Consider the following 15,394-nt stretch of genomic DNA (forward strand, 5'->3'; position numbering starts at 1 on the left):
GATGCATCTCTCTTGTCTCTCACCTAATAAATTCATGTTGTCCCATTTTTGAAGTCCAGATTTCCATCCAACGGCTAACAACATGTGGGACTTGATGGTCCAATGAGCGTGGGTCCTAACAGGAATCCCATTCCACATTGGATGTATACATATCCAAGTAAACATTCTCGAGTACCGGTCCATGCCCTTAACGTCAAAAGAAGAGAAGATAGGCCTGCAAGCATACTTCACATGAGGTAAGCCCGCCACACAAGCCAAATAATCAGCAACTTAGTTACGTTCTCAAAAGATGTATAACATAAGCAACTGATCTACTCATGGACATGATGTCAGAGAGATATAGTGTCATGCCAAAGTCCAAATATGTTTTAAAAGATCCAGTTGTCACAAAACATAAGGTAACCATAAGTTCAACACAAACGGGGTTTGAACACCATCTAGCCAGGTTTAGTACAGATGGAACACCTTGTGCGACAGAATTTCTAGTACAATTTCCAAATAGAAGCTTAAAATGCATTCAACACAGTTTCAAGGTAGAACTGCACCAAGGAATTCTTTCCATGAAATATCCAGACAAATAAAATCAGACAACTCTGCGCATTCTGAAACCTTGTCACCCAATCTTTGATATGCCTCGACATTGTCTTGCACCATGTGGGAATTTTGTACTGCATCACTGTGCATACAGCAAAAACAAACAAGGGGGGGCGAGAGGAGGAAAGGGGATGCAATTGGGCTTTCCTTTTTCATTTTTTTTCCTTTTTTTGTGTTGGGGGTTGGGGTGGGGAGGGAGGGAGAGAGAGAGAGAGAGAGAGAGAGAGAGAAGGGGAGGGGGGGGGGGGGGGAGGGAAAGAGAGGTACCTGCATAATCTCACGACCCAAGAAATGTTAATTAGGTCTGGGGGAAGGGGAGCTGCTGCTGCGGCTGAGACTGGAACTTCTCCCTCTAACAGGCCTATACAGCACATTGTAAAGAAAGATTTGACACAATGTAAGAGAGAAGGAAAATTGAGCTTGCTTTAGTCCTGATATGGGACAGGAAAGAATTTTTTTTCTAATTAAGAAGTGTAACTGCTAGATTTGGAGAACAGGGAAATTATGCATCACACTGCCATCAAAAAAAAAAAATAAAAGGGAAAAGAGAAAGGCAAGGAAACAAAGCATGACCAAAAGGTAACATTTACAGTGAAGATAAAGACAAAATGAGAAATAAAGAGGGCTAGCTATTTGGTACCTATAAAGATCGTCCCAACTACTTAAATCTTCATGGCCTGCATGCAATTGTTTCTACTTTTGAACCTAAACTACTACTTTTAATCCCTTATAGCTGGTGACCTACAAGATGTACAGAGCATTCTTAGAAGAGGCTGATCCAGAGAGCCATCTAGCGAGATCCCAAGGAAGGACCTTAGAGCAAAGCTAGCAGCTGAGGTAGTGCAACAGCCAGCATCTCCATGGGCACGTTGACATGCCCCACAGTGATTTCTATCCATATAAGAGATCAACGTGATTTCAAAGGGCCATCCAATGCATAGCCCCGAAGGACATTTTTCATTCCCCATTAGAACTTGTGAATCTAAATTTCACCTCAAGGATCAGAACACCACTAGCACGTTGGTTGTAATCCAAATAGGATAACCCATGACAGCTCAGAAAAGGTGATCCAAGAAACAAATGCAACATGGGAAAAAGAAGTATAAGGCTACCTCCTAGGACTGCGACTTCTTGATAGCCTTCGAGCTCCCTGGTTCACAAAAGAAAAATAATTCACCATAGGCGGTTTCCATAATTTCAAAAAAAATCTGAGTGTACTTATGGTGTGTGCGCGATGTGTTCGTTCATATGTGTGCCTCTATTTTTTTGGGAGGTGTTAGTAACCTTGCGAGGACTGGGTGATTCAGAATATGATGAGCCAGACCTTCCACGCCTCAGAGGTGGTCCCCTACCCCTGCATTTAATTAGAGAAGCAGAATTTAAAGATTGAAAGAGATGAGAACTCCATGCTTAAACTAGTAAATAAATAGACTTAAGAACAATTTCATGCAAGCAGGTGTTTTAAACAAAAATGCTCTCCATTTAAACATTGGCTCTAATCACTAATCAGTAACATATAAATATTTTATTATGTGATATAAATATATAAATTGGAAAAAAAAAATTGTCCATTCATTAGCAATAGCTCTAATTTGGCAACCAAAAAAAAAACTCTTCACTTGTAGTTCAGAATCTAATACCTGCTGTTCAGAAACTCTGTTCATTTAATCTAATATTACATCAATATTAAGATTTTTCACAATTAAAGAATTAAAGAAAAATAAAGAAGTGAATCAAAGTGTGACTGATGATCATATTTCAATGACATCTTATAATTGGCAGAGTTATCGATAGATAAGACTCTCATCATCCCTCTAATATCTCTATGAAATTAAACTTTTAAAATATAATACACCATGCCGCACTACCAGCCATAATATACAACATTAAAAACAAATTTTATTTTTATAACTGTATCACCATGTCTGGGGTTTGCTGCAAAATTTTACAAATCAAGTTCTCCAAAAAAAAACCAACATTAAAAACAAATTTCTCTAGGAAACTAAATTTCTGAAAAATATAATTCACCATGCTAAACTACCAGCCATATTACACAACATTAAAATCAAATTTTATTTTTATAACTGTAACACCATGTCTGGGATTTGACACAAAATGTTTACAAATCAAGTTCTCCAGAAAAAACCAACACCAGGTCAACAAGTTCTTGTTCAGCTCCATAAAACTCATAAAAAAAAGTCTTCTATCTCAATATTGAGTGCCCAAGTCTCGTTGCTGCATATCCAAGCATTTGCAGTCAGTGGCATTACTAGTCTTTGGCACATGCAATGCATTTCAGAGGACGCATGGATGGCTGTGATTTGTTAGAAGAAAATGAGTTAGAGAGAGAACTGGGGGAGAAATGTGAGGCTGTCGACATGTAAATATCAAACAGATGCGTGTCAGTAATTCTCACTTTTCATTTTGCAACAATGAGTTTGAGGGTTGAGATGCATTGACAGGAGACAGAATTTATTTATATTAAAAAATTGGGAGGACGTCCAGCACCATGCATGAGTAGGACTTTTTTTTTCTTGCTGTTATATAATACAATAAATATCAAAACCAAATCTCAATAGTCAGCATAGAGCTGCACCTTTTCCAGGGAGTCACAAAATAAAAACTAAGAAAAGACTCCTTCCTGTAACTCCATGTGCCTTTGCTCAATTTCTAATTCAATATATAAATTTTCTATATGAGCTGGAGAATCAACAAGGGTACTAAATAATGAGCCACTAAGGTCTAATCTTGCATCAAGAAAACAAATTTAGCCTTCTTTCCTCCTAGCAACCAGCAACCATGGCAACTTTGCAGCAACAGTAGATTGATTAGAGTCAGAATACTATTTTTGCCTTAATGATGATATAGACCTCAAAATAGATGCTAGTCTAAATATGGCCAAATATTACATCATACTAGAAATAAAGTCCAAATCCCTGACATTCCCAAAAAAAATTGTCTTACAATAAATTTCCAGAGGCCACAAATATTTTTATCAAATATTTAACCTTCTGGACACTCCACAACCACCTTCCCTAAACATACTTATCAAATATTTTTCTACTAACCCTTTCTAACAGATAATTAGATGACAACCTCTAGTATGGTTGATCTTCACAAGATTTCATCAAAATGCTATGAATCCTCACTATAAGTGCCAAGGAACTTGAAAGAAAAAAAGATGCAGGAGGATTTGTATATTAACTCTTCCTCCTATTCTTAAAGGATCCAAGTAGATTTTTTATGACACACTGGATGATTTGACTGACATTAGCAAAAAGGAACACTGAAGTACCTTCAGGCACACAAGAAACATCTATGGTTTCAAATTTTGCAGCTGCTCTAGGTATACCTTTAGAAGGTTATAACATTTATGTGAAACTAACAAAATGCAAGGAAAAAATTGACAAGTAGAATAACAAAATAATTGATAGGGAATGGAAGAGGAGGATGACCATGACAAATATCCATACGAGCCACCACATGCAGGTTGTAAAAAAAACTGTCGAAAAACAAGTTTGTTGTTTAGTGAATGGGAGATTCACCCTATCACAAAAGTATGCACTTGTTGCTTTCAAGCTGGCTGACTACAATAGCTTATGGCATTCAGCGTACAAGGCCCTGTATGTGGTGGTTGACAGCAAACTTACTATGACAAAGACTTGGAAACTCAGAATTAAGTACCCTCATCACAAAGCCATAACCATATCTAATTCAGCATATGGGTATAAGCCATTGAAATGCCCATTCGGTTAAACATATGCTCGCAATGTTCAAATATACAGCAGATTCAAAATTTAAAAAGAATAAGGGCACATCAGCTAAATGAGATAGATGGATCACACAATTTTAGCTGTTTACCTGCGAGGAGAGACTGATCTTGAACGGGATCGAGGAGGAGGTCTTCGAAGAGGTGAACGGCTGCGACGGCGAGGAGGAGGTGACCTTCTTGGAGGGCTTCTTGGTCGCCTAGGAGGTGATCTGGAACAAACCAATTTAATTAAGAATATACACTTAACATCAACTGGAGCTAAAATTATTCAGGAAACATCAAAACTAACAGCAGCAAATGGAAAAGTAAATCTTGAACTGGGCCTGCAATGTATAAATGAAGTCCACGCCTTTTTTTTTTTTTTTTGAAAAAAAAAAGTGAAAAAGAAATGGATGGTAGGAACCACCGACTTCATAAAATGCTTTGGTTTTTCCACTGACTTAAAAGGCAGACGAAGAAAAGAACAACATCCTGGAAATATTAGAAGAATCCAGGTAATACATGCTTGTGTTTCACTCAAATGTAGTTATTTTGGAACCCTTGAAGTTCATATCAACTATTAAAATTTTATGGCACATTTATGCATATATTTACTTTAGACACCACAGTGCACCAAAATCATAAAAGATTATTTCAAAAAGCTTCATGTAAAGTTATTCCAGAAAATTATAATGATGTAGTTTCAAGTTTGGAACAAAATTTTCAATTTATGGCAAAAAAGTGGTTCAAATTACTATATATCACTCCAATGTTACTACATCCTGCATATTCAAAATATGTCTCCTCCTATAGCCCTTTACTCATTCATAAATGAAGAAAAAGATTGCAGATTCCAAGGATTCCACCCAAAATTGCGAATTTTACCGACCTAAAATAATCCAGATCCGATACTTATGATGGATCTAATACTTCCGTAATTTGAGGAAGCTGATACTAGTCGTGTTTGAGAAAATGGAATAACCGGTTAAAAAACTTAAATGGCATAGGACACCGACCCATTGTTAACCATTTGCGTATGTCAACAACATGTAAGTGAAAACAATTGCAGAAAACAGAAAAAATCTGAGGAAGTTGCAAGTTGTATTGCCTGGATGGTACAGATAATGAAGACAAATATTAATACAAGTCTAAAATTTTAAGAGTAAACAAGATATAGGTTCCAATGCGACACATCTAGAATTTTACCTCTATCAATGACATCAGGATATAACTTGCAGTTACAGGTTAAAATTACTATGGCTAAATGCTTGGTCAACCTTTTCTCCTTATCATATAATATGCAGAATCAGGATTCATAATAAAAACAGATCCATCATTTCATAAATGCTTGAATGTCAGTGTTCCAAGTTTATGATATTTGAGAGAAAAGGGGAAGGAGGAATTGGAGATTTCTTGCAGACTGGAACTTTTGTTATTTCTGGCCTAGATGAATCACTGTAAGATAAGAAAGGATTGAATCAAAAGTTGTAAAGACTAACTAACCGCCGCCTAGGAGGCAGTGGGGAGCGTTTGCGGACCGGACTACCACGACCCCTTCTCGGAGAGACCCTATGAACACGAGTCAATGTTATTATTGCGGCAACTAACAAGAACATAAGCTAAGATAGTACATGGCAGAGATAACTAACCGTGCAGGTGATCTATGCCTCCTTGGTGGAGGAGTAGGAGGAGATCGTCTTCTAGGTGGAGATGGTGCTCTCCGCCGAGGTGGGGTTTCACGTCGGTAAGGAGAAGAATCTGCTCGGCGACGAACAGGGGAATCCACACGACGACGCGGAGGTGAATCAGGTCGACGTCTTGGTGAATCAACTCTTCGGTTTGCTGGAGGAGAGCGCCTCCGTGGAGGTGACAGTGGTTTCCGACGTGGAGAAGCTGATAGCATAGAGATCATCAACAACAGACAACATCAGAGAACCTAATATGTTAAATATAATAATGTATGTACAAAAAGAAACCAAAAGTATTGGTATGAATAATACAATGGAAGAGGGAAAAAATTAGATGGTAGAAGCAACAGCAAGAAAGCAAAGTTCCAGGAAACTTCTAGGCCAGATTCACCATCTGATTGCAAATAAATCACAAGTTGAAAACACACAATAAAGAAAATACAAACAAGAATATAACGGTTACATAAGAAGAAATAAGACTGCATCCACTTAATTCAAGAGCACCTTCAAATTGAGCTTCAAACAAGATAGTTCTACAGATGCTTACATTCCCTAGGCCGCTGCAGAGCATCCTTTTCAGCATTGGCACTAACTTTCTCTCTCTGAGGAGCTTCTCTTTTTGGAGCAGCAGGAATTGCCTTTGGAGGGGAAGATGGTTTTTGACGTTGTGTTAGCGTAAATTTAACTCGAACAACATTTCCATCAATTTGACCCTGTGATGAGATTTGCAACAAGAAGATTACTTAGATAAACTAAACCAATACGCTATCAACCTTTTTTTTTTTTTTAATTATTTGAGACAAACACATACGCCATCCATGTAAAGAAGAGCCTTCTCAGCATCAGCCCTCTTCCTGAACTCAACATAGCCATAACCTCGAGGAAGGTTAACCTGATTATAAAATAAAGATGGGAATCATGTGCAAAAAAAGAGAGGTATTTATATTATCAGAAACATAGAATAACCAAAATTTGTCCACTTACAATCCGATCCATTGACAGCTCCACGTTGAGTACTTCACCAAAATTACCTGTAGAAGGATTATCTTAATTTCTGACTTTTTTTTATGTTTGCATTATAAATTTGGTCATGGCACATACTGGTCTACCCAGGACATTCAGCTTTGGAGCCAAAAGACAGTCAAAATGAGAAGTTGAACATGATGTGTAATATACATTTGTCAAGCAAGCATTCTATACAGAGAAAGATGCACATATAGATATTGAAGTCACCAACCTATAAAATCCAACTATAAAGTGTTCTAAGCTTCTAGTTATGACTCAAATTCTAAAGACTATGATCTCCTAATTATTCACTTCCAATTTATCATGAAAAATAGTTTTCAGAGTTTAGTCCTGATCTTTAGCCCCCACTTAGTAGTAGAAGGATCTAAATTTTTAAGAAAATGTTTCACAAAACTTGAAGATTGTTGTGCACCCTTCATCAACTGTTTCCGGAAATTCCAGGATATTGTCAGATATTGTATTTATTTCCCTTTCTCCCTCTGTGGTTGCACGCATGTGTCTGTGTGAAAAATTGTATAACCATCTCTCTGCCCAAATAGATCACAAATCCCCATTATCTTACTCGAGAATTTTATATCTTGTCCCACTAAAAAGCACAAAACGAGAATGATAACATCATAATAAAACCTTAAATGCATACAAATTAATGCTAACAACACATGAAAGTTACAGTTAACAAGCAAAATGAAATTTTAAAATAGGAGCCCATTCGTGCAAAAAAATAAATACTGAACAATCTAGTTATTGCCCAGCTAAAATATATAACCATAATCGTAATCATTTAGTCTTGTCCAACTATACAAGGTTGGTTTTGTGGATGGATCTTCATTCATCAAGTATTCTTATCACAAACCTCCTTTGGTGTTATGTTATGCAAAGTTTTGCCATATCTTTTCTCACAACCTCCATCCATGTTGCTTTAGATCTTCCCCGCCTTTTCTTATAACCTTTAACACACGCCAAAGCACCTCTTCTAACTGGAATCTCTTGATATCTTTGTTGTATATGTCCACACCATCTCAATTGATTTTGCATCACCTTGTCCTTCATTTATGCAACTCCTATAGCTCCTCTATTAACTTCATTTCTTATGTTATCCTTTCTAGTTCTACCGCATGTTCCACCTTAAATTCTTAACATTCTCGTTTCTTCTATACTTGTTTTCACATTCTTTATTGTCCAATGCTCTGAACCATACAACATGGCAGACTTTACTGTTGCTCTATAAATTTTTCCCTCAAGTCTTCAAGATATGTGCCAATCATGTAATATTCTAGATGCACCTTTCCACTTCATCTGACCAGCTCTAGTTTTATTATAAATATCTTCATCCATCTCTGTATTATTTTAATAGATCCTAAATGAAATTGGTGACTGAAATACATGATAAGCTTAATTAGCGTTTCTTCTAAACAGACCCAAATTTATGCTTTGAAAGTTTAAATTTATCTAACAAGCTTAAAAGAAATCATAATAATAATAACAATATTGATGACAAGAATAATTATGATAATAATAATGATCAAAATGTAGCCTTGCCAAGAGTAATAGCTGTCCAAGTTAGATACTGAAAATTAAGAAAAAACTTACTGAAAATTTCTTTCAAATGAGCTTCATTGACATTCCTTGACAGATGATCAATGTGAAGAACCACAGACTCAGGAACTGGAGATGTTTTCCTGAAATAAAAAAGCCTTGTTAAAAGTTGTCTGGCACTAATGAATAGAAAGGGTTGACATTTATGACTAGCCACATAGACAATCTATATAGGTTGCAAATTTGCTAACAAGCTAAAGAAAATAAAGGTACAAGCTTGTCCACTTATAAATGGATAACAGATCCGGTCAAGTTCAAGCATGAGCAACAACTCATTGCTTTGGAAAAGGAAAAAAATGGGCCAGATAAGAACCAAGATGAGGGAAAAAAACAGAATGAATAAGGTCCGTTTGAATCAAGTCATACTGGAGGTAGGTCTAAGCCACTTGATTTTGAGTCAGCACGGCCAGTTTCTCCAGTCAGGTCAAGAGTTCTTTCGATCTGGATGGTGGTTCCAAATTTTTCTAATGCCCAGAAGAAATCCAAAGCACTGAGCAGCCCATATTAATCAATCTATACTTAATTTCAGTTAAATATTGACAATCCTACTATCTTTTGCAACATTTCTTATGAAGCCTTCAGTTATCCTCCTAACAAATCTTCTAATGGTACTCCTTGCATAAACAAAACAAAAATTCTGATATTATTTCTAAGTAGACAAATAATCCTTCCACAAAGTCTACATGATAAGTTTGTAATAAGATGATACTTTATAATGTTACAACTTCCATAGTTGTCGCTCAAATGGCTCAAAGTTTCAACAAAAACACAATGTTCTGTCTGAAATATAAAAAGTTTTGGCCGAAACCAATCCAAACAACCTAAGATTTGACGTTTTCAGCAATTTTAGTCAGATTCAGTTGAAACTGACTGGTTTATGCAGTTTCAACAAAAAACTAAACAGTTTTGGTTCGAACTGACAAACATGGGGCAAAAGACCTCATTTTCATGATTTACTATTTTTGAGTTGAGCATTCTCTCGAGAGAGAAAAATAAGCCTCCAAACAAAATCAAAGATTGCGAGTTCGAAGTATACCAAAAGTGCATATCGGTTGGCATGAAAATTTACAAGAAACGTTAAAATTTTGAAATGTTAAACATGTTTAAATTGATAGAAACCAAGTATGGTAGACATGTCTCACATCTTGTTAGATATAAAAAAATTGACATTTAAATTTTACAAAATAGAAAAGCTCTTATTATGTCAACCTGATATACGCACGCGCGCGTGCATGTGTGCGTGTGCTCATACGTACGTACATACAGATGTATATATGTATATAGATATATACATATGTATATATGTATATGTGTATATATGTATATGTATACATGTACATGTATATGTGGATGTGTACATGTACACATGTATACATGTACATGTACACATCCATATGTACACATGTAGATATGGATGTGGATGTGTATATGTACACATGTATACATGTACATGTACACATCCATATGTACATATGTACGTACATATGTGTACATGTGTGTACATATGTACATGTGTGTGTGTGTGCGCGTGCGCGCGTGTATATATATATATGTGTATATATATATATATATGTATATTATACATATATCAGTGTGTTACATAAGATTTTGATTAAATAACAGTCTAATATATTTTTTAACTTAATAATTCTCTTAAGATTTCTTTCCTAATAATTCTTAATGGTTTTTCAAAGATACCAAACCACCAAAACTAATGTATAATTTAATATATTTACCTTGTTTTTCCTTACTTTCCATGAGGATTTTTATTTTTTATTTTTTTTTGTCAAAAAATTCAAAATTCTACTTCAATTACAAAAACCTATGAAATTGTTTTAGATAGGCCAAAAAAGGAACCACATACCCCAACCATGCTCTCAAGCTGAAGATATATCTTTGCCTTTACTGTTAGAGAGCCTACACTTTCTTAGCATCATTATGCCTATATTAAGAATGAGGACATTACTTTTCCCCACCATAATGTATCCATTTAAATCCACTATATGCCATGGCTATCATTTTATGTAGACTTTTTCCTCCTGAGGTTAAGCAAATATCGATGAATGAATAACTAGAAATCACCTTGGAATGCTATTTTTGTCAATCTAATCTGTTAGAACCTACCTAAATTTGTGAAGATGGACCACTGCCAAAATTAGCTACTGAATTCAGAACACTCCTTAATTAGGTATGGACAGATTGGACCAATATAAACTCTGTCCTGTTCTGATAAATTTAACATTTAAATGTGAACTACCAATCTGAAAGAATGGCTGATCAAGTGGCTGATTGCAGGACAAAAAGGCAGAAAGTTTGAAATTAAGATGATAGTGGTGCAGTAACCAGAGACAAAATCTAGATAATATTGCCAAAAGGATACTCACTATAACATAAATAGCCCTGAGAGCATACCCATTATGTATCCAATACGATCAACTCTTGACTGAATAACATAATGAAACTGGAAAAAAACTGTTAAATAGAATCCCACCTTGGTGGTGAAGTTCTTTTAGGAGGTGGTGATGGTGAACGACCTCTTCTACCTGCAGCACTTGGACTGGAAGTGCAATGAACAGCATATAAGACATGCATTTATTCTAAAGCAAGTGATAACAACAGAACAATAACAAATAGACAAATTAAAAAAAAAAAAAAAAAAAAAAAAAACATCATCTGTTCTTTGTGTTTCTCGTTCAGCAGAATAAACAGATAATAATGTTATTAGCTAGTCTCACTCAAGTGAACTCCAATTAGATGATAAAGGCTATATAATATTCTAACTATCCCAAATTATGCAATCATTTTTTCTTGCAATTTAAGAACTAAAGAATTAGCTGATAAGATAAAAGCAATAAATATATTAGGCCCATATGAAAGACCATAGATATACATGTCACTGGATGACCCAATGACCATAATATACATGAAATCTGGTTGGCTTATAAATTCAACAAATCAACTTCGTTGGGAAGTTGGTTGCTTTCAAGTTATACAATGATGTTAACTGTGCATAAACCAAAGTCTAATTGTATAATTCCCATGTTCTTTTCAGCTGTATAGCAGTTACATTACCACCTTTCTACAAGCATCTCCTCAATATTGTCAGACACTGATCCACAAATCCACATCCTCCCAGACTTCCACTCAGCATAATGCACAGGAAACTAGAGGACATTCCCTTTGATCTTCAGAAAGATTAGTCTTCAAATGGAGCTGATATCAGTGAAGCTGATTTACATATTCTATGATACAAACCCAAGTCTGAAGCACATTAGACTTGAAAAAGATAGATTGCTATCCAGAAGATTTAACATGAAGAGATCAAGCTTCCAATCAGGTGTAGAGATGGCAATGGATTGCGCTAACTTGGGCCTTTACCCAACCCACCAACCCATTAGAATTTAAGTTATCAATTTTTTTTATACTTCAGTAAATGTACATAAAATATGTTCAAAAATAGGTGAATTAAAGCTGGCATCCAAATAAAACAAAAAGGCAAGGAGGAAGAAATCATGATAAATCTTACAGGCACCATTACCTCCACTTTTCCTTTTAGACTTTTTAACTATCCTACCCTTTTTTTGATGATTCTTAAAATTATCCTACCCATAATTATGAAGCCTTCACCCAAACCAATATTTGACTGGGCAATAGCTCATTGCATAATTATCACTATCCTACCGTTTGCAGATGGATTTTAAAGGTTTGTTCAACTAATGGTGACTCAAGAGGGTCTGCAGGGCAAACTCATAGACAACTCATTTATATTCAGGTTGATCTTAGCTAATAACACCTAACCCAATTATGAAAAGCCCTCTCCTAAACCTATTTATTTTGGGTGGGTGTGGGCAGTTCCAGATCTGGGTCAAAAAGTGCCACGCCTAGTTAGGTGAAAAGAAGTGACGAAACCTAAGAAAAAGTAATGACATTTAATTGGTTAATTGTTTTCAAATTCTTTGGATAACACTTAAAGTTATCACCAAAGGTTGGAAGCCGAGAAATGCCCCAAAAGGCAACCAACACCGACGTATGTACAGTTATGCAGTGATCTTGATATGAAAGCGCGCAAGAAAAGTTAACATCAGTTTCCCAGCAGTAAAATATTGAAAAAATGAAAAGAAAAAAGAGGAAAAACCTCAACATAGGCACCAGCGCTCCACTGTTTTAACCCAAAATGCAGCACATATAAGAGAAAAGGCATCAATAAAACCCTCAAATCAGTAAGAGATTTATTTACCAGGCAATGTACGTTACGACAGTTATATTCTCTAATTGGTAAACGCGAAAATACTGAGTTACTTCTCTGGTCAAAGAAATCCTAATCAAAACCCTCGTTTTCTAGGAAAGAACCAATCAACCTGCTTTATTTGCTCCGAAACTATATCAAGAGACTATTTTGAGCATTATTTCGATAGGTACGAGCTCACCTTCTTCTCTGAGGCGGAGGGGATCGGCTTCGAGAGCTCACGCTTCGGGAGGGAGAGGAGGACGAGGAGAAGGACCTGGATCGGGAGCGAGACCGCGAGCGGGAGTACGAGCCGGAGGTCGAGCGCGAGGGGGAGGAGGAGGCGGAAGCCGACCCCGACGGGGTGGCTGGCCGAGCTCGGCCGGGCTTCGCCATGGCCGCGATAGTGTGGGAGGGACCGGTGGAAGCCGTAGATGGCAAAACCCTAGAAAACGGCCGCGAGGAGAGTAGGAGGGAGCGGAGGGATTTTATTGGAGGAGGAGGAAGAGAAGGGCGGTCGAAGAAGGTTACAAGGATCTTTCACATGTAGTTGATATTACGAGAACGCCCATAAACATGTCCTAAATTACCGAGATTGGTCGGGGAATGACAAGTTTGCCCCATGCAGGTCATACCTTCCGTGTGAAAGAATGATTCATTTTCTTTCGTGGCATGAGCCATTGGATCGAATTTTGTATGACTTTTTAAGCACAATGGCTATCTCATAAGATCAGCTCTCTTTAATTTTTAGGTTGTATTTAGTAGCTGATAATCTATTCAAATTATTGATAATTTAAAAAAATTTCAGATTATCGTATTTGGTATGCTTTTTGGATTGATAATTAAGATTACTAGATAATCCAAGTTGAGATAATCTAGATTATCAAAAGGAGGGATGGCTATTTAGATTACCTCCTATGAAATAATCTTGTAATAAATTTTTTTAACAAAACTGTCCTCTTCTCCCTGCACAACCTATGCCTCTCCCACCCAAGTTCCCCAACTCCTCCTCCGACGGCCCCTGCGGCCTCCTACGCTGCCTTCATGGCCCTTGTCGAAGGCAGCGTGACAAGTAGTCGGGGGGTAAGGGGGCGGTGGCCAAAGCAGCGGAGGGGGGGCGGCCAAGGAGGGGTGGCAGCGTGACGGACGGTGGGGGCTGAGGTACGGTGGCCAGGGCAGTGTGGGTGGTTGGGGGGTCGAAGAGGAGTGGCAGCACGATGGGCGACCGGGGGGCCAGGGTGTGGTGGCCAGGGCAATGCAGGCGGCCGGGGGGCTAGGTGCAATGCCGGAGGCACGATGGGCCGGGGGGGCAGTCGAGGCGTGGTGTGTGGGGGAAAGAGAAGGAAAAAAAATAAAAAATAGTTTTAAAATAATAATTTTATAATAATAATAATAATAAGTATTAAAAAATAATAAAATTTTTTCATATTATAATTTTTATCATTAAAAAATTAAATAAAATAGTTAAAAAATATTAAACTAATAATTTGATTTAAGAATATTTTAAAAATTTGATGTTATATTACCAGTAATTTAATTGTCATACCAAACATGTCAATCAAGATTTTCAATAATTTTTTTACAGCATTACCTGTGTCTATCAAACATAGTAATCAACATTACTGATAATTCAAAGATCTGACTGTCACATCAATGATCTCTGCTGCTATGACTGATGTTCTCTCAAAGATCATCCTCATCAAAAACTGTCTAGAGTCGAAGATAAAATTATTTTTGGCCAGTCAAATATGAAAAGCCAAGTAGGCCATATGAACCCTACCATCCTAATCTAGTAACCTCTAGTGCTATACTGTAGAAACTCTAAAAACACCTGAATGGGATCCTTCGCCTGGGCAACTCACAAGTCCACCCCAACCAAAGACCAAACTGCTGTCGTCCTTAAGCAACTGAAAAGAATATGCTCTATGATCTCATCTATTCAGATTGCAAGTAATCCAAATTACTACTGTCTGACAATGCACCAAATCCAACCTTAAGATTAACCCACTCTAATTCAACAAAAGGCTAGAGAGAATCCATACTCGAGATTAAAGTAGGGCCACCTATTAGGAATTATTTGTGTGCGGTTTTTAAATCTAGCAGAGAAATCAAAGGATTGGAATGCCTTTATAATTGTTTATTTTTTTTATAGAAAATCTGCATCTCCCAAAAAAAAAAAAAAAACTAATTATAATATACATAAAATAGTGCCAACAAGAGATATGAAGCTACTTTAGTAAGAGTTGCATATGTGGATGATGGTCGAACAAATATCATCTTATCATTGGCCCAAGCCAATACCATAGCTTGTCCTGTTCCACACAATTATATTTATAATTTAAGCAATTGTTGCTTACAGTTTCATTGATTATTTTGCTGTCGATGAAGATAAAATCAAGACCCTAGACTACCAAGTCGTACATGCCTGTAAAGAACCTTGACCTTTTAGCACTGAGAAAACCAATCATGCAGTAAATGTAGGCTGGTAATATGACCGCGATGCATAGATCAGAC

General features: G+C 36.8%; 1 protein-coding gene across 1 annotated transcript; it reads right to left on the minus strand.

The window, feature by feature from the left end:
- Positions 1-343: 343 nt before the first annotated feature.
- LOC105038511 (uncharacterized) lies at positions 344-13,395 on the minus strand. Its single transcript, XM_019848699.3, has 12 exons — positions 13,083-13,395; positions 11,147-11,212; positions 8,650-8,738; positions 7,018-7,064; positions 6,845-6,925; positions 6,581-6,746; positions 5,995-6,238; positions 5,849-5,914; positions 4,456-4,575; positions 1,879-1,948; positions 1,707-1,744; positions 344-955 (listed from the first exon to the last, which is right to left on the minus strand). The coding sequence occupies exons 1-12, from the start codon at positions 13,274-13,276 to the stop codon at positions 889-891; spliced, it is 1,248 nt and encodes a 415-aa protein (XP_019704258.2). The 5' UTR covers positions 13,277-13,395; the 3' UTR covers positions 344-888.
- Between the last annotated feature and the right edge of the window lie 1,999 nt (positions 13,396-15,394).

This window comes from Elaeis guineensis, chromosome 1 (assembly GCF_000442705.2).
Source record: "Elaeis guineensis isolate ETL-2024a chromosome 1, EG11, whole genome shotgun sequence".
Lineage (NCBI taxonomy): Eukaryota > Viridiplantae > Streptophyta > Magnoliopsida > Arecales > Arecaceae > Elaeis > Elaeis guineensis.

Excerpts from the sequence above, each read along its gene's own strand:
- LOC105038511 (XM_019848699.3), bottom strand. The coding sequence starts at position 13,276 with ATGGCGAAGCCCGGCCGAGCTCGGCCAGCCACCCCGTCGGGGTCGGCT. Across the intron at positions 4,576-5,848 it reads CCACTGCCTCCTAGGCGGCG|ATCACCTCCTAGGCGACCAA; the intron begins GTTAGTTAGTCT and ends GGTTTGTTCCAG. Across the intron at positions 956-1,706 it reads AGAAGTCGCAGTCCTAGGAG|GCCTGTTAGAGGGAGAAGTT; the intron begins GTAGCCTTATAC and ends TGTGCTGTATAG.